The sequence below is a fragment of the Neomonachus schauinslandi genome, chromosome 12 (assembly GCF_002201575.2).
Source record: "Neomonachus schauinslandi chromosome 12, ASM220157v2, whole genome shotgun sequence".
Classification (NCBI taxonomy): domain Eukaryota; kingdom Metazoa; phylum Chordata; class Mammalia; order Carnivora; family Phocidae; genus Neomonachus; species Neomonachus schauinslandi.
In genome coordinates, this window is record NC_058414.1 from 78,262,067 (window position 1) to 78,286,253 (window position 24,187).

General features: G+C 37.7%; 1 protein-coding gene across 1 annotated transcript in view; it reads right to left on the reverse strand.

The window, feature by feature from the left end:
• SLC13A1 (solute carrier family 13 member 1) overlaps nt 1-24,187 on the reverse strand; it is a 99,468-nt gene that overhangs the window by 10,337 nt on the left and 64,944 nt on the right. Inside the window, 4 exon segments of the mRNA XM_021699394.1 lie at nt 2,320-2,421; nt 2,837-2,935; nt 7,339-7,458; nt 20,607-20,758. Of these exon segments, the coding sequence (XP_021555069.1) occupies nt 2,320-2,421; nt 2,837-2,935; nt 7,339-7,458; nt 20,607-20,758 (473 nt within the window).

Genomic DNA, 24,187 nt, shown 5'->3' on the forward strand with positions numbered 1-24,187 from the left:
CTCTATATTACACATATAGTCTACAGAATATACTTTAAATAAAATCAAGCCATAAATACTGAAGTAATTTTGTTCCAAAGACTTTTAAAACTATAATTATTTTATTAGTTTATTTTCATTTTATTTTCAGTTTATTATGAACAAAGATTGTCTCACTATTACGAATATTAAGCTTATACAAATTTTATTTGCTTTGGCAACTTATGAATCAAAGTTGATCAGATTTGTATCCTCAAATCCCTTCTTCTCTCAAACCTTTGTTCCTGTTCCCATTGTTTTTTCTCCGAATTCTAGGTAACATGAGCACCTGCCTATATCAAATACACTCTGTTCTGCTGCGAACAAAATAGCTCCTGAATTACACTTTCCTTCTGTAAGGAACAGAAATTAGAAACTGATTATATTGAATTTCCTACTGGGATTTCTTCCTGTTTTTTATTAGCTACTGTCTGATTTCATTTGGTTTTTACACACTGGTGTTTAGAGAAGACTCTCCCTACCTAAGATAATAGGAGTGGGATAAAAAAATAAATAAATAAAATAAAAATAAAAATAAAAAGGAAAATAATTACTTTATGTTGGTTTAGGACCTATTACAAAACTAAAAAGTAATAGTCAACTGTTAAATGATAGCTTTCTATGAGTAGCTTGCTTTGAATAATTGGATGCTGCCTTTTGTTTAGACTTTTCAAAGTGAAAAGTCTTAGTTCTAAACAAAAAGTTTATCAACTGAAGCTGATCCTTTGAAACATGCTACCACATGATAAATGTCTTTCTCTGATAGACATTGGGGAGGGTATGTGCTATGGTGAGCGCTGTGAATTGTGTAAGACTGTTGAATCACAGGCCTGTACCTCTGAAACAAATAATACATTATATGTTAAAAAAAAAAGAAAAGAAGAAGATAGCAGGAGGGGAAGAATGGAGGGGGGGAAATCGGAGGGGGAGACGAACCACAAGAGACTATGGACTCTGAGAAACAAACTGAGGGTTCTAGAGGGGAGGGGGGTGGGAGGATGGGTTAGCCTGGTGATGGGTATTAAAGAGGGCATGTTCTGCATGGAGCACTGGGTGTTATGCGCAAACAATGACTCATGGAACACTACATCAAAAACTAATGATGTAATGTATGGTGATTAACATAACAATAAAAATTTTTAAGAAATAGAAAAAAATTAAATTAAATTAAATTAAAAAATAAAGAAACATGCTACCACATCGAATTGGTGCACTTGTATGTTCACCAGAAATTTGCACACAGACTTTGCACCTTTAAAAAATGTTGACAATGCCTATATAGCCAGAAGGCCCTGATTCAAGAAGAGAGGGAATTCTTCATTCCATGTAGGCAAAATAGTTTTAACCCAAACAATTTTGGTTTCTGTCCCCACAAACATGGATTCTTGCTGTGGGATGTGAGACAGGAAGTCATCATCAGAGATCTGCTCAATTTAGGAACCAGAGTACATCAGTGAAAGATGGATTAACAACACAAATTTCAAAACCAAAGTATTTATATTGATATGTAGGATGGTCCTTAATTTAGAAAATCATGCTATCGTCGTCCCCCTCACTTCATATGACTCAGCATGACTGCTGGTCTAGAAGACACTGTGAGATAAAATTAACTCGACCCAGCTTCTAACATTAGTTTGTAGAGTCAGTCTTATTACTTACTCGGGAATTCCTTATCTACAAAATAGGGGCAGGGATAGATTTATAGTGAACTCATATAAAAATGAACATAATTAGAGAATAAAACAAGATAGTGAACTGAATAAAAAAAATAAGTTGGCAAAAACCATAGCATGTGAATTCATATGAGGTTAATAACAAGGATGGAGTGGCATTTACCTCACATAATAAACATTTATATTGCACTTATGTAGGGAGAAGGGCAGCACCATTTTTAAGTGCCATTACTGGCTTCATTTTACAGATGAAGAAACTGATTGGCAAGTGACTTGCCCAGAGTGGAAGAGCACGGAATGAAAGCCAAGCAGTGTGACTCCAAAGTCTAGACTCCTAAGCACCACAGAACATGGCTTTCTGACTGCATTCCTTGTGTAAGGATGGGCGTAGCCTTGTCTAAAGGAGCCTGACTTTCAGTTACAGTGTATATGATTATCTTATCTGCAGTCTTACCTTAGATTTCATTCCTTACCTTTTTTTTTTTTCCTGGAAAGATTAGAATTAAACAATCTTTTCAATGGAAAGAAAGGAAAAGAGTCCCACACAATCTTTCAGAGTTATAGGAACCACTGAGGAGAGAAACAGACTAGAACAGGAAGGATTGACAGACATAACATGGATGCTTACTCGGGAAAAAGCGCAGACCAACCAGAGACAAACCCAGGATCTCGGCTAAACCACAGCAAAGCCATTACAGTGAAGAGGACCAAGGTCACAATTTCCTGATACCTGTGGGAAAATTCCAATCCCTTCGTTTATCTTCTCAGTCAGGACATTTGTAGAAACTCCCTGAGCTATTGGCAGAGTAATCTTAACAGAACACTAAACACTGTAAAAACCAGATGATTATGTGTCAAAAATTTGAGAGAATCTGCACAGTTAGAAAAGGACTTGACTCCTCTATGGCTCTTTGGCTTCTTTTCATTCTATCTGGTAAATTTTAGTTAGACAAAAGTATGTATTTTGTCACATTAGTTATATTTACAACGGTTAGCATGTTCAAGGTTCTTATCAGGTGTTCTAAATACACCACAGACAATTAAGTGCACGTTCAGCTTTAAACAAATACTTGCAGAATAAGCAGTGTGTATCTGTGTGAGGATGAGTGTGTTTACATGGATGCCTGTGTGCATGTGTATCTTACCTCATTGGCCCAAGTTTTTGGTATTCTTGTTTAATCACCTCAGCATAAGCTTTTTGTTCGGCTGTTTTGGTCTTGCCACATGTGAACATCTCCTTAAAACTGAAAAGAATAATGGAGCCTGTTAAGCAAAGAATTCTCCCTTTATAGAAGAGATTTGTGTGAAAGCTTTATAAAATACTAATCCTCCTGCCAGTAACAAATCTGTCTGTAATGCTTATACCTCCATCTCCTCCTTCGAATGTCCTCTCCCCTTCTTCCTGTTTGGTCTGGTTTGCTCAATTTTCAAGGCTTGTTTTTGTTCTATATTTTTCACACATCTTCCCCTGATCTCTTCCTTTTCTAAGTCTGTTCACACCATTAGAATTTTGCCACGTGCGGCTCACCTCCAATTTAACACTTTATTGTATAACTGATTGTTATAAAGTTTCATTTCTTTATTGTCTATCTTGCTAGTTAATTGCTGCACACGTCTAAGTTTTCCCTCGCTAGTTGGATACTGAATTATTGGAAGGCCGGGTCATTGATGTTTGCTCTGGCACAGTGACTCTCAACACTGGCATGTACAACAAATACGTGACTCGGCAAATCCACAGTACCTTGCTCAAATTTATGAGACGGCTGGTTGTCAGATCCACAGTTTGCACAGAATACACTGGACTCGAGCCATACGCTAGGGCCGAGAAGTCACGTACACTGCTCGCGAGCGGAGTCTAAGCTGGATCTCTTCTCAGAACGAAAACCAACTCTATTACATTTTTTTCTTCAAGTTGTTTCATCCCTTATGCCCTAATAGAATCCACTAGATAGTTTTCCATCTATTGCCAATAGTAACTGCCAGTCTCTATTTCTTTTAGCTGCTGCTTTTAGTGACACCTTTTCCTTGTGACTAAATTTTCTTTCCTGAAGTCCAGGGTCTTCAAAACTTTTTTTTCCAAACTACTGCTCTAGGATTAGATTTAAAAAATCCCTCCAGGGGAATAAACAAATGAGCAAATGGCTCGATGCTTATGTTCTATCTCTTGGAATGTCTATAAGTAGCTCAGTTAGATTGCATTGTGTGTGGGTAGGGAAAGCATTTCTGAGTATATATCCTAAGGAATTGAAATCTGGATCTGAACTCACATGTTCACTGCGACATTATTCACAATAGCCAAGATATGGGACCAACTCAGGTGTCCATCAACAAACAAATGGATAAAGAAAATGTGGTAGAGAAGGAAAAGAAAAGGTGGCATATACATACAATGGAATATTATTCAGCCTTAAAGAAGCAGAAAATCCTGCCATTTGTAACAATGCAGATGGACTTGGAGGACATATGCTAAGTGAAACAAGCCAGACACAGAAAAACAAATACTGTATGATCTTACTTATATGTAGAGTCTAAAATAGTCAAACGCATGTAGGCAGAGAGTAAAACAGTTGTTTGCCAGGAAATGGAAGAAGATGGAAATGGGGAGGTGTTAGTCAAAGGGTACAAAGTTTCAGTTATGAAAAATAAGTAATTTCTGGAGGTCTACTGCACAAAATAAGGCCTGTGATTAACAACACTGTACTGTATACTTAAATATTTACTCAGAGGGTAGGTCCTATGGTAAGTGTTTTTACCATAAAAGGAAAAAAAGAAAAAAAAACTCAAAAAGCAAAAGGGGGCAAGAGGAAACTTTGGGAGGTGGTGGAAAAGTTTACGGCCTTCACATTGATGATGGTTCATGGGCGTATATGTATCTCCAAACACATCAAGTTGTATACGTTAAATATCTATGGCTTTTTGTATGCCAATCATACCTCAATAAAAGCAGTTTTAGAAAAAGAGTGCAGGATAATGTTGTCCTGTAAAATCGCTGGGCTAAACATGGATATATATGAGGGAGAAAATAGGAAGACTAAGATGGTGTGAATGTAGCTATCACACAAAGACATTTTATTTACTTATTTTTTCTGTAGTTCTGCTACTCAGACTTGTTTAAACTATTAGTCCCTTTGAAGGAATAGAGTTTTCTCAATTAAGTCATCCATCCTACACATTCAAAATCATTTTCCTGTGCACACTCCAACCACTGAACATAATTAGATGGATGTTGTTATATTTAAGATCAATGAAATAATATTTAATTTTTATAATCTCAGCTAAATTACTGACTAGTGCCAGTCTTGAAATTTTACCCCTTGTCACAATATAAATACTAGTATTATAAGAAACTGAGCCATGGACTACTTTGAGATCCTACTGTCGAATAGAAAAGTAGAATTAAAAAAAGAAAGGTGAGTCTCGGGGTGCCTGGGTGGCTCAGTCAGTTAAGCATCTGACTCTTGGGTCATGATCTCAGGATTATGAGATCGAGCCCCGCATTGGCTCTGTGCTGCTCGTGGAGCCTGCTGAAGATTCTCTCTCCCTCTCCCTCTGGACTTCCCCTGCTCTCTCCCTCTCTCTCTAAAAAAAAAAAAAAAGGTGAGTCTCTTTAAAAAAATGTTTTCCACCTGGTAGACTGCACATGTACTTGGTCCCTTTGGTTGGGGATGATAAATAGTTAAGTCGAAAGCCATACTGGCTTTGCTACAAATGAAGGTTAATGCCTTCACAAAGGAACTGATGAAGCATATGACAATGCATCATTCTCTTCATTTAAATAAGTTCAGTGGCACTGATAGATGAGCTTCTCTTCCCAAGTATGTTGGGGTCATTTATAATGGGTGAGTTAACTGTGTTAACAGCCAACACACTAATCAGAATGTCTGGCGGCCTGCCAGGGGAGTGGCTGATAATTTCTGTGTGTTGATCTAAAACCTCTGGAGGTGAAGACCCTGACTGACTGAAATGGACACTGAAAAATTAGCCAGAGCGTGAAGCTGTGTAATGTCTAACTGATAGCGGACAGCAACGGGACTATTTAAATATGCCACTGATCATGATTTATGGACTTTACCTAACGTATGCACTTTGCAGGCTTTCTGATCTCATACAGAACACCTTTCACTACAACTGCCCTTTATTTTCTTAATTTCTCCTTTATACATGGTGGGCCATTTCAAAATAATGACAATGGTTGCATACATTTTTTATAAAGTCATTATATGTGGTGACAAAGAAGGAAATCGCTATTGGTCTGTGACCGGATGCTTCCTCCCTTAGTTGGGATTCCTGTCCTTTGCATCTTGCATTGCTACCTGTGCAACTGAATAGACCCCAAAGGCTTGGATTTCCAAGAAGGGGCATTTAGTACGCAGCTGGCCTCTCCCCACTGATGCCCACCTGCTGAAGTCAGTGACATTTCACACATTTGCTTCAGCAGGAGGACCGTCACATGCTGCTCCCACAGTCTGGACAAATAGATCTTTTTTAAAAAATCATCAGTACCATCTTCCCACTACTAATAAAACTGTGGCGGTTCTGGAGGAAAACCAGAAAGAGGAATGGAGGGGAAAAATACCAGTCAGCTTGGAAAATTTGGGCCCGGGCATGGAACACCACCTGATTCCAGTGCTTTGCTTTTCCAAGGAAGTACACATAGCTGACTTCAGTCTCACCGGCTTAGTAGATAACATGTTGTTTTGTTCATAGGTCCTCAAAATTATTTAAATAAAAGCCGATAAAGATGAATTTGAATTGTTTCTCAGGAACAGATCCTCAGGGTTTGATTTACAGTCATTTCCCCTTTCTTTGTGGAGTACTGTTACATGTGTTGAATAAAGCAGCATTTTAGATTTTGCTGTGGAGCCCTTCATAATTTTAAATGCTGGCTGTCATTTAAGTCATTTACGTAGCTCGTCGGCACTTACGAGGCACCTGCTTCAGTCCCAGCCAAGGTAAAATTTGCAAATTCTCCTTGAAGACATATATTAGACATTTTTCAGCTTGGATCCATATGTGTTAGAATTACAGCATTGTAAGTGATCTGACTGACCTTCCAGTTAAATTCCATCGTTTTACAGTTGAAAACACTGAACCTGAGAAAGACCACTCATTGTGAGAAGCCACAACTTTGTCCCTGGTCTTCTGATTTCTAATCCAGCATTCTTTCCACAGGGCACACTCTCACGTCTTTATGTGATTTTTTCAAAGACATACCAATGGTGGGTGGTAGGATGAAGCAGAAATCTTGCATGTTACAGTTTAAAGTAACTAGATAACCAGACGAAATCCCCACATACAAGCAAGAGGAGGGGCAAAACCTCTTGAAATTCCACTTTAACAAGCTGGACTGGGCCCTTCTTATAATGAGTTCCTTATGCCCTTCTGGCTGATTAATAAATTATTAGCTTAGCACTCAAAGGAGAATGAGATGGATTTGCTTTTTACAAACTCTCCTCCACAGCCAACAATGTTTAGGTGATATTCTAGCTTATCCTTAAAATATGTGCTCATGTGTGGCAGTTTTCTGAGGAACAGAAGTGCAGAAACTCCATGTGCATAAAATGGGTGAAAGACCCCTGGGTGAGCAGCCGAGAAGTGGGAACCGAGACACCTTTATTTATCTGATTAACATGCAATATTTACTTACTTGAATCCTAGGAAAAGCCACTGAAGCCAGATCCAGGACAATAATAGAATAATAATAGCAGCCGGGAAGGAAAGCATAAACCATGATCCAAAGTTAATGCAGTGACAGTCAGGGTAGCGCCTGTGTGAAAAGACAGCAAAGTGTTCATGGGAGTGTACAAGTGCCATCCTTTCAGATGGTCCTTGGGGAGAAGCAGCAGTTCACGTCCTTCCCGGGCTCCCAGCCAAGAAAGACGATGTCAGACCTTCTCATCATTAAGTATAGCAGTTGGTTTTACCTCTTATCTTTTGTCCTGATTCTGTAACTGCATAATTTTTGCTGCTTCCCATACAAGCAAGAGGGTATGTTATGATTTTTGTTCCTTTTGTTCAGTCTGTAGGGAAGTGCCTGGGAAAGCTAGCACAGTGCCCGACACTCACTGAATGCACCAGAAGTGGGAATGCATGGGGATGTGTGCCTTGTTAGCCCTCAAAGCATCAGTATGTGAGCGGGGTGAGCCAAGCGGACATGGGAGCAGATGAAAATGAACTTCACGGACCTGAATGTCTGTTACCATTTCACAGTGGTAGCTGGCATCCCAGGCACTTGGGAAGGGACTCTGATCCATCCATATTGTCTCCTATGGCTGTTTTCCCTCTGTTTTTCCTCAGCCCTGAAGAAACTGTAACTGTCTTACCAGGGATATGCTAGCCTTTTCTTCTTAGAATTAGACAGTGCTTTGGGGCTCAGTCAAATGGAATAAATCTGGACCAGATAAAAACAAAAGTTCTGTGGAAAACATGAGCTCTTCCTTTATTTCTCCTAGTTATTTTCAGCATTTTAGCCCACATAATCACAAAACAATAACAAAAAAAGGGGGGGGATGGTCAGAGACAAGCACAGTTTCTTTGGTAACCTCACATTTATTTTTTCAAAATGTAGTTTAAGTTTTGGAGCACCTGGGTGGCTCAGTCGTTAAGTGTCTGCCTTCGGCTCAGGTCACTGTCCCAGGGTCCTGGGATCGAGCCCCGCATCGGGCTCCCTGTTCCACGGAAGCCTGCTTCTCCCTCTCCCACTCCCCCTGCTTGTGCTCCCTCTCTCGCTGTTTCTCTGTCAAATAAATAAATAAAATCTTAAAAAAAAAAAAACAAATGTAGTATAAGTTTCAAATAAATTCTCATACAGTTATCTATTTTATGACAGAAGAGGGGAAAACAGGAAATTTGAGAAACAATTGTCCTTCATTTTTTTCTTGACACAATGACACAAAGATGTAGCTGGAACTTTGGAAAGTACAGAAAATATACAGAAGCAATAAAAACACCATTAACATATTTTAATTACCTTTGAAATTACAAAATATAAAGCAATTTATAGAAATGATAGCTTTTTAAATTCTTGTTATAGTTGAATCATACTTTGTATTTTTCCATTAAAAAAAAGTCATGTAAATAAACGAAATGTCTCATGCTACATGCATCAATATAAGCTATATTTTTGTACTTTATAAATTGTTTCTTCTTCTATTTTAGGATGGTTGCTAAGTAATACAAAAACTTTAAAAAAAACAATAATGGGCTTTTAAAATTCTAGATTTCTAATGTTTTCTATAATTTCCTTGAGGTTATAAGAAGTTGTTGTGGATACCAGAGTTATCATTAGCAAGTTGAGGATGATTATTATCTACCACAAAAAGATCCAAAGCTTAGCTTACATATTATGCAATTAGAAATGACAAATGATGAATAAGTCGTGCTTGGGAATACAGAGAATTGATGAATGGAAAAATGCTTTATCATGTTCATGAGCTTCTATTAAGAATTGCTCACTTAAAAAAAATGTTTGTTGTCTTCGGTTGGAAAATGTAATAAGGAGGAAATGCTTAAGCTTATTTCCCATCAATTTATTTGACTTGAATTATAGGTTGATGCCCTATGTTACTCTATTCAGCCTTAAGGCATTTAGAAATGTTACTAGAGGCAGGGTCAAAACAGTACCCTAAACCCAATTTCATTTTTAACCATCTATGGCTCATACCTTGAAATCAGGCTGTGCTGTTCTCCCCACCCAATCCTGTAAAATTTGTTTAACTGAAGAGGGGTTTCTTAGAATTTTTGCTTGGAGGGATAGTCCATTTAGAAAAATGAAAGCCTGAAAAAGCTAAATTCTGTTTTGTTTTTGTTTCTTTCATTAGTAAGGAAGTGAACACCACACAGGACAGTGGCCTCCATGATCATAACCTTTATACTTAGATCTACAGTGCATATTTCAAATGATAATGGAATGAATGGCATACTGTGAGGTATTAGTTTCACTGGTATTTCCCCCCCCCCACTTCCTCATACCCTGTATAAGTGAAGTTACTGCAAGTATCTGCCTAAAGTAAATATAGAATTCTTCCATCACGAACTATGTTGAGTCCAATTAATTCTGGTAGAATCTTTTCTTTCACCCAACAGTATATTTTTGGGTGTCTACCACGTATCAGGCACTCTTCTAGATATTGGAGATAGAGTGGTAAATTAGATGGATGTAGTCCAGGTTCTCATAAAGTTTACATTTAAATGAGGAGCACAGGCAGTAAATAGGTAAGCATAACAAGAATCAGAAAATATAACAAAATAACATAGTAGAAAGTTACTAAGGGGGAGAAATTTTACGTAGTGTGGTTAAAGACGGTAATATTTGAAATGAGATCTAAATGGCAAGAAAGAGCCAGTCATGTAAATAACTGGGAAACAGCATTCCAGACAGAGGAAATAGCAAGTACAAAGGCCCTGGGGTAGGAATAAGTGTGGAATGTTTGAGGATCAGAAGGCCAGTGTGGTTGTGGATGGTGAGCTAAAGTTAGTGACATGAAATAAAGTCTAAGAAGTAGCCAGTAGGGGTCAGATAGTATAAAAACTTGTAGGCCATCAGAAGGAATTTGAATTTTAGTACAAATGCAATTAGGAGTAATTAGAACATAGGAAATAAGTTAGTGACATGATCTAATTTAAAGTCTACGTAAATTTGTGATTTACATAAAACATACTGGTTAGATGGATCCTTAGGATAGAAGGCAACAAGAGTGGAAGCCAAGGGGTAATAGGCAGAATTCCAAGATGACCCCCTAGATTTCTGCCCCTGGTATACATTTCTTGTATAATCCTCTCTCCTTCTGTGTGGGTAGAATTTGTGAATATGGCGAGATTTCATTCCTGTGATTAGGTTCTTTTATGGAAAAAGTGAAGGGATTTTGCAGCGGTAACCGAGGTCCTCATTAATAGACTTTGAGTTACTCAAAAGGGAGACTTGGGTGGGTCAGACCTAATCAGGTGAACCCTTAAGAGGCAGCCTTTCCTGCTGGCCTAAAGAAGTGAGCTTTCACATAGCCAGAGGAAGGGGCTACGTGGCAAGGATCTAGGTGTAGCCTCTAGAAGCTGAAGGTAACCCCCTGCCAAGTAAATGAGCAATAAAACGGGCATCTTGGTAATTCAAACACAGGGAACTGAATTCAACAACCTGAATGATCTTGGAATAGGGCACTGACTGTCTGTGGAAATTCGAGGCCCAGCTGCCACCTTGATTTCAGCCCGGTGAGATCCTAAGCAAGGGACTCAGATAACCTGGGCCTAGAAATCCTGACCCATGGAAATTATGAGGTCATAAATTCATCCTGTTTTAAGCCACTAAATTAATGGTAATTTGTAAAATAGTAATATAAAACAAACACACAAGGAGATTTATTAGAAGACAAAGAAGTTTGGCAGAGGAATAGGGTAGACTAGAGTAGGAAGTAGAGTAGATTTTAGCTGAAGTTAGACTGGTAGCAGTAAAGATGAAGAGAAGACCATTGATTTTAAATATTTTTGGGACAAAATGTGGAGAAATGGGGAACAAGTGCCGCTTATTGAAATGAAGTTGGAGGGAAGAACAGGTTGACAGACTGGTAGGGGAGTGGTGGGTCAAAAACACTGCAAGGGGCATGTTAATTTGAGATGTCCCTTAGGTTCCCAAGTGGTCACATTGGATGGGCAGTTAGGTAAGTGAGTTTGGAACTGAGAGCAGAGGGCAGGTTAGAGACATAAAATAGGTAGTTACCAATATTTGGTGATATTATAAACCACAGAAATGGGTGTGAAATTTTCGGGAGAAAATGGAGATAAGAGGAACAGGGAGTGCACCCTGGGGCATCTAAGTTTTAGAGGTCAGGCAGAGGTTTAGGAATGAGCAGATGAGCTAAGCACATTTAATGCTAACACAAATCCTGTGAGGAAAGCATTATATTTCCATTTTACACAGGAAGACACTAAGTTTCAGAAGGTTAAATGGATTGTTCAAGGTCACAGATTGTACAGTCAAGCAGAATTTTTACCCCAGAAGGAGTGTTTAAAATACATCTTTTTAAAGCCCAGTGTCCTCAACTCCGGTCCCCAGGTGAAAATACAAAGTTCAATGTATATTGCAAAATATCCATAATCCACGGTACAAACTTGATGTCGTAAGGACATTTTAGAACACTACAGAAATGATTTCGCCATGACAGAGACATGCTTTGACCTGAAGCACGTGTGCCCATCATTACTGAAGCTCAGGAAGATAGTCTTGTTACAGTTCTTATGCCCAATGACAGAATGATGATAGCATTGATACTAAGGAAAACACAGAAGTCACCTTAAAAGAGTGGATGTACAAATGGCCAACAGACACATGAAAAAGTGCTCAATATCGCTCGGCATCAGGGAAATCCAAATCAAAACCTCAATGAGATACCACCTCACACCAGTCAGAATGGCTAAAATTAACAAGTCAGGAAACGACAGATGTTGGCGGGGTTGCGGAGAAAGGGGAACCCTCCTACACTGTTGGTGGGAATGCAAGCTGGTGCAGCCACTCTGGAAAACTGTATGGAGGTTCCTCAAAAAGTTGAAAATAGAGCTACCATATGATCCAGCAATTGCACTACTGGGTATTTACCCCAAAGATACAAAAGTAGGGATCCGAAGGGGTACATGCACCCCGATGTTTATAGCAGCAATGTCCACAATAGCCAAACTGTGGAAAGAGCCAAGATGTCCATCGACAGATGAATGGATAAAGAAGAAGTGGTATATATATACAATGGAATATTATGCAGCCATCAAAAGGAATGAGATCTTGCCATTTGCAACGACGTGGATGGAACTGGAGGGTATTATGTTGAGCAAAATAAGTCAAACAGAGAAAGACATGTATCATATGATCTCACTGATATGAGGAATTCTTAATTGCAGGAAACAAACTGAGGGTGCTGGAGTGGGGGGTGGGGTGGGAGGGATGGGGTGACTGGGTGATAGACACTGGGGAGGGTATGTGCTCTGGTAAGCGCTGTGAATTGTGCAAGACTGTTGAATCTCAGATCTGTACCTCTGAAACAAATAATGCAATATATGTTAAGAAAAAAAAAAGAAGAAGAAGGTGGTAGCGGGAGGGGAAGAATGAAGCGGGGGAAATCGGAGGGGTAGACGAACCATGAGAGACGATGGACTCTGAAAAACAAACAGGGTTCTAGAGGGGAGGGGGGTGGGAGGATGGGTTAGCCTGGTGGTGGGTATTGAGGAGGGCACATTCTGCATGGAGCACTGGGTGTTATGCACAAACAATGAATCATGGAACATTTCATCTAAAACTAATGATGTAATGTATGGGGATTAACATAAGAATAAAAATAAAAAAAAATAAAAAAAAAAAAGAGTGGATGTAGTTGTGGAAATTTACAGCCTTGAAACCAGTTTTGGCCTTTAGAGCACTATAAGCTGTGTCCACACGGATTATAGTTCTCTTGATTAATGACTGCTTTGATTATTTCTGAGTCAAAGCCACTTTTCAGTTTTGTATTTGTGTATTTGCAGACGTTTCTTTTCAAATATTAACTACTTGTTATTCATGAGCCAAGCTTGTATTTCTAATAGCAATAGCAAAACTAGAATCAGCAGCAAAAATAGCTAGCATTACTGACAATTTCCTATGTGCCAGGCCCTCTTGCTAAGAGCCACGCGTGCATTATCCCATTTAATCTTCACAATAATACGTTCTAGTATCGCCCCATTTGGTAGATGAAGGAACTGATGTTCACAGAAGTTAAGCTAATATATGGCAGGACTGAAATTTGAGCCAATGTCTAGTCCAAACTCGGCAGTACCCAAATTTCTTCTATAGTATTTGCCAGAGAAATTATTTCTGAGAAATAGAACTGCTCATCTCTCCAGAGGAAAATCGTGGTAACTTTTGAAGGTAGCTATTGCTAGGTAACTGGTTTACCTTCTCCCGCTGTAACTAGCCAAGAAGAAAGGTTAGGATGGTGGGCTTTGAATGTAGGGTACCTATAATAAACACATTTTACCATTTCTTAGTTTGTGAATCTATAGTAGTTATAATTTAACACATAATTAGTAACAGTGACTGTGCTAATTATTGATAAAACTTTCTTCCATGCTCTTTGTATACCCACATATTTCACAGCTGACACCCACAAGCTGAATAATATACTTTGATAATTGGCAAGTTATGAAATACTACTTGTGATAATCTTTCATTTTAATTTGGTAGATTTGTTTTTTGGGTTTAACTAATAGCTATTCTGTTAAATAATATTGATGCACCAAAACTACTCTGCTATGAAAGCAGTAATTGTCTCTAATAATATTTCCCTTAATAGCATAATTTTAATATCAAAAGATTATTTAGTTATTTAGATGGTTCCCAAGAACAATAAGCACTTCATTTATGTCTTGGTACAGTTCATCTCAGCCAATGTTTATTGATCATTGACCTGTGCCCCTGGTGTGCTAAAAGAATCAGACAATGATTCATGCAGACTCTACAAGATTGCAAATCATCAGGGGTGACGGCCTGCATGAGTGTGGATGAGACAGGTTTATAGAAATGTGAATATAGTTTACGATAAGAGGAGATGGGAATGGTGGTATAGGAGTAACTGAACAGAGTTTCAGATGAAACAGCATCCGCTCAAGTACAGAAAGAAGTTGACAGAGGTGGCAGGTTTCAAGAACCAGAGTAGGAAGAAATGGGTTAATTGCAGGGTGGTATTTATTAACAGCATTGTCAGGAAAGGAGGAGATGGGGTGATGACTAGAGTATCATCAGTGGAGCAGAATGGAATAAAGGTCAGGTAGAGAGCACTGATCAAGCAGGATTTACCTAATGGAGGAGACGATAAAAATCTAACAAACCTGTAAGGTTGTAACAGGAGGTGGGTAGAACAAAAAATATTTCCAGAATGTCCTATTCTAAGGATTAGTTAAGGCTAATGACCAATTAATCACAGATGAATCAGAATTTAGGTACCCCTGGTGCTAGATTCAAAGACTAAGAATGTGAGAAATCTCGTACTTTATAGTTGAGTTAGATAATTAGCTCCATCTTTTAGTATTATTCTGAAAATCACCTTCCAAGCTATATATCAGCTCATGACAACAAGGGGATGATTCAGTCTAACTAGCCACACTCTTAGCTTTGCAACTATTTCAAATGACATTTGTTATGTTTGCATGCTTACATTTTATAAAAAGAAAATGCAACCCATGAATGTGAATACTGTTGTAGTCCTTCTTGCTACTGCCAGCAAACTCGCTTTTTAAGAATTTTGCCAAATTGGCGCCCTCACATATGGTCTGTGAGACAGAGAGGCTGTCGGGTGGAAAGAGCACTAGCACTCAGGCCATCTGCCTTCACCTGGCAGTTCCTCCACTGATTACTGATCATTACTTAAAGTGTCTGAGCCTTGGGGCACCTAGTTGGTACAGTGACCGGCTCTTGGTTTGGGCTCATGTCATGATCTCACGCTCATGAGATGGAGCCCTGAATCGGGCTCCATGCTCAGTGCAGAATCTGCTTCAGATTCTCTCTCCCTCTCCCCCTGCCCTTCCCACTCGTGCCCTCTCTCTCTAAAATAAATAAATCTTTAAAGTCTCTGAGACTCAGTTTCCTCATCTGTGCAATGAGGGAATTGTATACATGATCTAAAATTTCTCCATCTTCACTTTTTCTCTACTTGCTCCTCATTATTACTCAGGACGACGTGTCCTTCTTTTCCAAGACTAACACTTCTACTCCTGTTTCTAATTTCATTCTGCTTCTACCTGACACCTAGCCAATCAATATTATTCTCTCTCTTTTTCAAAACTTCACACATCTCTTTTACAGTTTCCTTACCGAGTGTAAAACAAACCTGACATCTTCCTTGTTCCAAGAGAACTCTCTGCGTCTGGTCGTACCATGCTTGTTTTCTTCTTTGCTTTGTCAAACTTGAAAGAATCATTTAAATTAGCTGCTTTCCCCTTCCCGCTACTACTCACATCTTAAAACTCTCTCCAGTCTAAATTCTGCCCTGTCTCCCATGTGTTTTGTTGGAGGACACTGATAAGAACCAAGACTTTTCTTAGCCATCATCCTACTTGACCCATCTGCCACACTGCTTGTTCCTGACTAATCCTCCGTTTTGAAAATGGTCTTACTTAGCTTTCAAAACACCACATGCTCCTGGTTCTCCACCTACTTTGATGAACTTTTCTCATCTTCTTTCTTGTCAGTATTTCCCACGGGTCTATCCATGTTTTGATTCTTTCAACTTTTTTGTCCCCACGTGACCATTTCTACATTCAAGATGCTAATTTCTGTGTTTATATATATAGCCCTCAAATTTTTAACTACAACAATGCATTTGTAAATGTCTACTGAAAATCTCGTGGGTAGGCTCTTAGAAGGCCATTTTAATATATCTAAAATCAAATTTGTTAATTTCTCCAGTGAGCTGAGAAGTTCATGGCATCACTATCTAGCTATATTGGCAAAAATTCCCAGACTTGCCCTAACCCCTCATTGCCCTTAAATACCCACACCTAATTGCTCACCACTTTCTGCCTGTACAGTGTCTTGAGTCTAAATCCTATCACTTCATAACTAGCTTAGTTCTGCCCCTTATAATTTGTCAGCACTTTGGTAACAGACTCCTGATTGGTTTCCTGTCCCCAGACTCTTAGAATGGCAATCAATCTGCACGTTGCTATTCTAAACAGTAAGAAAAAGAAAAGAAAAGAAAATCCACAGACTATTTTACTGCCTCCCTAAAAAATAATTATTACAAACCTTTTGTGTTTTGATTTTATGAATTATTTTCATTCATTTTCTCCCTAAGTACGGTGTTCACCACTTTTAAATTGGGCCATATTGTACAGACAAGTTTTCTCTAGTGATCGAGGGGTGCTACACACAGCTACAGTCCTCTTTTAGGATATGTTCAATAATGTTTTTAGGGAGGTAATCTTTTAGGGAGACAGACTTAGGGTTTGAATGACCATAGTTTGGACTTCAGTCTGCTAGGCTGAACTTCAACTTTCTCAACTCTAATGGTAATAACCAACATTTACTGAGCATATGCTCTGCACTAGGTATTTTTTAAAGTACTATTTATTTTTTGTAAAACTTTAAAACTCTCTAAGACAGAAACCTTATTATTATTCCATTTTCTTGCAAGGTAACAAGCCTAAAGAGAGTAAGTAATCTTTTTTTTTTTTTAAAGTAAGCAAAAAAATTTTTTTTTCCTTTTGGAAATATATTATTATATAATACACAAAGAGATATAGTATTAATGAATAATCAAAAATTCACATCTAAATTAGAAATAATATACACTGAAATACAACATACGTTATGTGCTTCAATATGTAATTCTACTAAACTACAATGAAAATAGGCTACTCCTCTGTTAAGAGTGTTTTATAGACTGTGACAACACTGGCACATATTTCTTATAAATTATTTTGAAGTATAAATTATAATACATTTAGAGTTTCACAACACTTTTTCTAAAAAAATTTAGCTCTTCGTACAGCTGAGTTTCCTGCCTGAATTTAACTTTAAAGCTAATGCAATGGCAATTTAATGTTTCCTGTAACATTTTCTGTAACTTGTGGAGGTCATGCAAGAAACCAAAAGTGCCTTCATGAAATAATGCAAAACACCTGTTTACGCATTGTGAGAGTAAGTAAGATCATCTAATTTGTAAATGGAAGAGATGGGATTTCAACACAGGCATTTTAAGCCCAGAGCTTATGCTTTATTCACCTTTATATGCCACCTTCACGGCAAGAATATGTGTGCACGGGATGCCTGGGTGGCTCAGTTGGTTAAGAATATGTGTGCACTAAAATGTATTTAAAATTTCTGGTGACGGGCATTAAGGAGGGCACGTACTGCATGGAGCACCGGGTGTTATACGAAAACAATGAATCACGGAACACTACACCAAAAACTAATGATGTAATGTAAGGTGACTAACATGACACAATAAAATAAAATAAAATTTAAAAAAAAAAGAGTTCAATACATATCACCTTACTTCTCTCCTACATGTCAAAAACCAAATGTTATTTTGTTTAAAAAATTTTAATGATTTTCACATATGTATATTTTGTCTAGAAAACCAGATAGAATCCCAAAGCTTCCTGGCAAGTTTTATTTTTTGCATTCTCCAAAAGAATTCAGAACAGTGCCGTGCACATCATTAGTCCTCCACAAATGTTTGACTGAGTGAATGGATGTTTGTTTTTATTTGCACCAAATAAAATTTAGCTTTCTCAGAATTCACTGTTCTTACATTCTTTGTGCAAAAAAGAGAACAAAAGACATTATATATACATATATATACACATATAAATATATTTATATCTATACATAATAGACAGGTGGATAGATGGATAAACGAAGGCTTTGAAATGTGTTATCCATTCTCTTCTTCCCATTGTTTGTTTGTAAGATAGCACCTTTCTCTGGATGTCAATGGTGCGAAATCATTGATTCTTAGGATTCATATACCCATGGAGCTGGGCAAGATCCAAAATGAAATTATACGAAGTGACTGTTGATACTGCTTTAGAGAAGATGGCAAGCAGTGTCAAAAGGAAAAGGTGGCGTTATTGTAGAATATTTGAAAATAAAGAGCAATTTCTCTCCAGGTCCAAACATCTGGACAAAGAATATATAAATCTTTTTTTTCCCCTGTAGTTTTAAGTTTTTGGCACTTTTTCCAATGAAATTGAATGCATTTCATTCCATTGTTGCTTTGAGATGCTGTTGTATTTTTAGGGCCAATATTTAAGAAAAAGTGAGTTAAATATCTGGCTTGTTTAATAATATCAATTATATTTTTTTCACGTAAGGTTGTTTTCCCCCTCTATTCTAGTATTTTCTATCAAGAAGGGATACTTTGAGTTTCTTTCTGTTTGTGCATAGTAAAAGCAAATGTTTCCTAATGTTAAAGCAAACCTTTGAAGAAAAGACTTTACCAAATTTCAAAGTACATGTTAAGCATTTTCTAAATTTAAAGAATATTTGGCCAATTTCCTATGATAGGAGAATTAGAAGAAAGGATAATTAGGGAAAATAGTTACTAAAACACTTTGTTTAAAGTGCTACAATGCTCCCAATCTGTCACTGCAAATGGATTACTGCATCCAAAGAGTCAAGGGAACAGTTAAATTAAAGAAAGAAATTTTGGCTGATACATTGTACGAGACTGCAGACTAAGGACAAACTCAGTAAGGATTACTTTAACAACATCAACCTCATGGGAATGGTGGAAACCAGAAGTTCTCTAACACCAAGAATAAAACAATAAAATTTTGGTATAAATTTTAGAAAAAGATTTACCGAGAAGACCAAAATGTGGAATCTCTTTCCTTGGGGAATTCATGAAAAAGGATAGAAGTCTAGCTTTTAGAAAGAGGTCAGGTACATTTCCTGTCTTGAATTAGGAGATACATTGGATACATCCTTTCTGACACAGTGAATTTCAGAAATCTCCCACTTATAAACCAGATGCCTTTTTTAAAAAAGATTTTATTTATTTATATGGCAGAGACACAGCGAGAGAGGGAACACAAGCAGGGGGAGTGGGAGAGGGAGAAGCAGGCTTCTGGCTGAGCAGGGAGCCCGACGCGGCGGGGTGGGGGGAGGCTCCATCCCAGGACCCTGGGATCATGACCTGAGCCGAAGGCAGAAACTTAACTACTGAGCCACCCAGGTGCCCCCAGATGCCTTTTTAAGGTTCCTTTCTAAGTTGGCTGTTGGAGAATACAGGATGGACGTGTAATCATAGAAATAATCAATAAACATGGCGGTCTGTGTTAGATTGTCCTAAACCGCTATACCACTCACTGTTCTTTGCACACAGTTCTTGTTCTTTTTAGAATGGAGTGTGACATTTTTTGAGTGAGACATTTCTTGGAAAAGCTATGCATGCATAACATTTTGCAAATAATTTCAGAAAGTTCATAAAATCTGTGAATCTGCTTTGAAGAATGTAGTTTTCCTGATTCTGAACCCTAATTTTTCTGTGAAAAGACGTAAATCCTGTTCCAGGGCATCCTTAATGCTGCCCACACTGCTGGAACTCCGACAACGATCTGTCCTACTAGTACTTGAAAATACATCTCAGGTGTAGAATCAGTTTGAACCCTCACGTAAAAACATGGACTTTCAAACTATTGTTTCAATAGTTCTTACAAGAGCTCTCATAAATAGTGTCAAATATTTTTACATAGTTTACTTCATTTAATTCTCACAATAATCATCTGAACTGTGATTATTTTAGATACGAAAAATTTAAGTCTTGGGAGAGTAATGTACTTTTTATTGTTCAAATTCACAAAATTGTGGAATTTTTAACCCAAGTTATCTGACTCTACCCACAGATTCCCCATGTTCTCCAATGGATTAACATCACAGTTGCAAACTTATATTTAGAGTCATGTATCTTTCTTAGAATACTTTTATTACTGCCATTTCTTGCAACTGCCCAATCCTTCAAATCTTTTTGAATTCTAGGCAGACTTCTGTAATTAGCACCTTTGTGCACCACTCATCTTTTAAGTTCAAATGCTAGTTCCCAAACCCTACATAGATTTTCCTATGCAAGTAATCCCTATTCACTTCAGTTAACTATCGTTTGCAGTATTATTTGTAATGAGATATGTTTTCCCCATTTGATCAGAATGGTCAGCCAGGAGTTACCTCTTCTGAGCTGACTTGGGGAATCTTTAGGCACCTGTTAATTCACTATGTCCTCCATATTTAACTCCTAGTAGAAGGGAAGGTCTCTAGACCTATAGATGTCCTGATGAAAAACAAAGGAGAATTAGCTCAGTATAGCAATTTCCATTCCTGAATTTTCTGAATCAGTTAAGAATAACCCTTGTAAGTCACGTGCTGCCTATTTATTAAATCAACAATCCAATAACTTTACTTACATATTGAAATGCTCAGCGAAGATCAAGTTGGTAGAAGTGCCGGTGATGGTTGTCAGTCCACCAATGGTAGAAGAGTAAGCAATACACAAGCACATAAGTTTACACATCATGTGGTCCCTCTCTGTTCGATACTTGGTTCCTGTGCCTGAGTTCTGTTCAACAAGAAAAAAGTTTACACATCATGTGGTCCTTTGCTTGATATTTGGCTTCCGTGCCACCAACATTTAATCATTTTCAAGTCATCTTTACAAAAGGAAAAAAGGCAGCCTTATTTACCTTCTTCTCAATTAAACTACTGCCCTACCTCACTGCCATTTTCACAGCCAAACTACTCAAAAGAGTTGTCTACATTCACTGACTCCATTCCTTTAACCACTCCAACCTGACTTCTGTCTCTTCACTCCACCCCAACGGCACTTGCTATGATTATCAATAACCTGTGTATTACTAAACCCAACAGATACTTTTTAGTCTCAGTTTTGTAGACCTCTTGACAGTACCCAAAAGAGTTAATCACTTGCTCCTGCTGGAAAACTCTTCTTGGGGCTTCTGTGATATCTCATTCTTGTAGTTTTTCTCCTACATCTCTGCTTGTTTCTCTATCTCCCTTGCCAATTCATTTTCCTTTATCCTTCCTTAAAACTGGAATTTCTTGAAACTTTGTCATGGGCACCTGTCTCTTTTCACCGTAACATTTATCCTTAGGAAATCTCATATATTTTCACTAATGAAAATATATCATAAATAAACACCATATCACCAATTCTGGTCTTCAGCCCAGATTTCTCCTTTTAGGCCTATATATCCAATTAGCTGTTTAACATAATTTGAATGTGTTAAGTGAAACTCCAATCCCAAAATGTTCAAGACCAAACCCACTATTTCCTTCCTCAAATGTATTTCTTCTTCGAGATTACCTATATAAGCTAATAGCATTATTATCATTATAATTACAAACACTTATAGTGTGCTTAGTATATAATAAACACTGTTCTAAATTAAAATTAAACAATTTAATCTATGTTATTCTTACAACACAAAGAGGTTAGCACTGTATTTATCACATTTTACACATGAAGACATGAGACAGAGTAAAGTTAAGTGACTTGCCCAAGGTCACAGAGTCTGGAAATGGCAGACTTCGATTTTGAAGCCATGTAGTCTTGCTTTAGAATTCATACACTCAGCCACTATACTATATTGCTTGTCCTCCCTGAAAACAGTCTCTTCCTTCCCACCAAATTGTGTCAGTTTTATCTACTTAAACATGTCTGGACTCTTTCGTGTTCGTCTCCATTACCTCTGATTTGGGTTATTGTAATAGCCTCCTTATGGGTCTCCATGTATCAATTCTTGCCTATTTCAGACCTTTCTACACATTGCAGCCTTTAAAAAAATACAGATATATTTTAAAAATATACAAATAGAAGAATCGCCCTGTTTCATACAGATAGGTATGCTGCCTGTGATATATGCACTGAGAGATCTTTTTGAGAAATCATGGAAAGGCCAATTATTCTAAAAACACACAATTCTCCCAGACTCACTGGAAATCATCATGGATGTGGGAATGACTTAGCATGGTAGGGTCAGGTGCATTGGATTGTAATTTGCCTTTTACTTTTTTTTTTAAGAGATAAAGTTGTTTTTTCCTTTTTTTTTTAAAGATTTTGTTTATTTATTTGTCAGAGAGAGAGCGCGCACGAGAGCACAAGCAGGGGGAGCGGCAGGCAGAGGGAGAGGGAGAAGCAGGCTTCCCGCCAAGCAGGGAGCCTGATGCGGGGTTCCATCCCAGGACCCTGGGATCATGACCTGAGCCGAAGGCAGACGCTTAATGACTGAGCCACCCAGGCACCCCGCTTTTTACTTTCTAATTAATTCAAAAGTTAGCCCCCTGGGCTATCTACTCTTCACCAAAAATAATTTATAAATGTCTCCTTTGTCTAATATTTCCTACATGGTAATGTTTCATATTTTCCATGATAATAGTTTCCACTGAAAACTTGAAAAACAAATGGTATGTAAATAAAATAGCAAAATAAGTTTAAAATTTCTTATAGTAGTGTAAAGTTGCAACTGAAATTTAGGGCTAAAATATTAACTATTTTAAAATAGGAAAGACCAAACAGAAACCAGAAAGTGATATATAATTTGGATATTAATTAGAATGGAATATTAATATTGGGATAGAATAATTAATGGGATATTAATAAGAATGGAAACTTAAAGATGTAGTGTTTACACAGTTCTCATTGCCACATTAAAACCTTCTTAACTGCAAATATATGCATATATAGATGTATATATGTGTATATAAAACATAATGATTAAAATGCATGGGTAGATACAAAATTTAAAAACCAAAATAGGAAAGTACTAATAGATTTGCCATGCTTTACCCTTTATGGATTTCCCATACTTTTTCCTACGTATAGACCTTTAAAACATTCATTAGGTGAAATATCACAGACAATTTTAGAAACGCATTAAAAATTCAAGGTAAATTTAAATTCTGCAGTAAATTGTAATGCTAATATAATACATGTTAAGGGTTAAATGCAGGTGTTGGGAGATGGGATGGGGTACAACACTTGTGTTATCTAGCCAGTAAACATGAACCCCTCGCAGTCAGCTCTATTGTTTTGTTTGCTTAGGGCATGTGATTGCTGGGCTGATTGAAGAGATGGTGTGGTAGTAAGGGGTAAAGATGGAAGACCAGAGAGACAGTAGTGAAGGTCAATGGGCAGAAAAATAGAGCTCTTAAGAAAGGCTGAGATGAACCATTAATTGAGCCAACTATTAGTACAGAAACTACAAAAATAAAGGAAGGGAGGATCCTCAGCAGATTAGCCTTTTGCCTAAGACAGTGGTTTCAACCTGAGACCAAGGGATTTGACCCTGGTCCAAAAGGAATTTGGAATAGAAAGCTATGAGCATGTGTTTGCAGATATCAGGACAACAAAGTAAGCACTACATTTCTCATAGGTGGAGGAGGAATTTGGTGTGTGTGTGTGGTGCACTTTCTCCTAAGAGTTTAGGAGAGAAAAAAAGATTCCTATGCAAAGAAAGGAGGAAAAGCAAAGCATCTGAGGGGTGAAGCTGGAGACAGTCGGGGATGACAGGGCCAGAGGGAACGTCCCATGCTGAGGTGACTGAAGGACACTGCCATGGACACACTGAATGGGAAAGTGCTTGTTTTATGTTTCACGATGGGGGACTTATGTGAAATTAAATACACAGAATGATGAAATTTTTATAATAAAAATATATCCACATACATATAATGCCCAGGAATAGACTAAAATGAAATATGTCAAAATATTAACAATATTAACAATGGGATTGGGGCTATCTTTTGTCTTCTTGATACTTTTTGTAACTTCCACAATCATAAAAAAGTTTTTCCAATATATAAAAGAATTGTGGACTCTTAGTGCAGGCAAGTATTTAGAAATTAATGTGGAACAAACACCTCATTTTTCAGGAGACCAAAATGAGTCTCAAATGTGACCTAGCTGGTCACTGTAGAGCTGAAACCAGAATCCATGTATCTGAGTTTCCAGTCAGTGGTTACCTTTGTA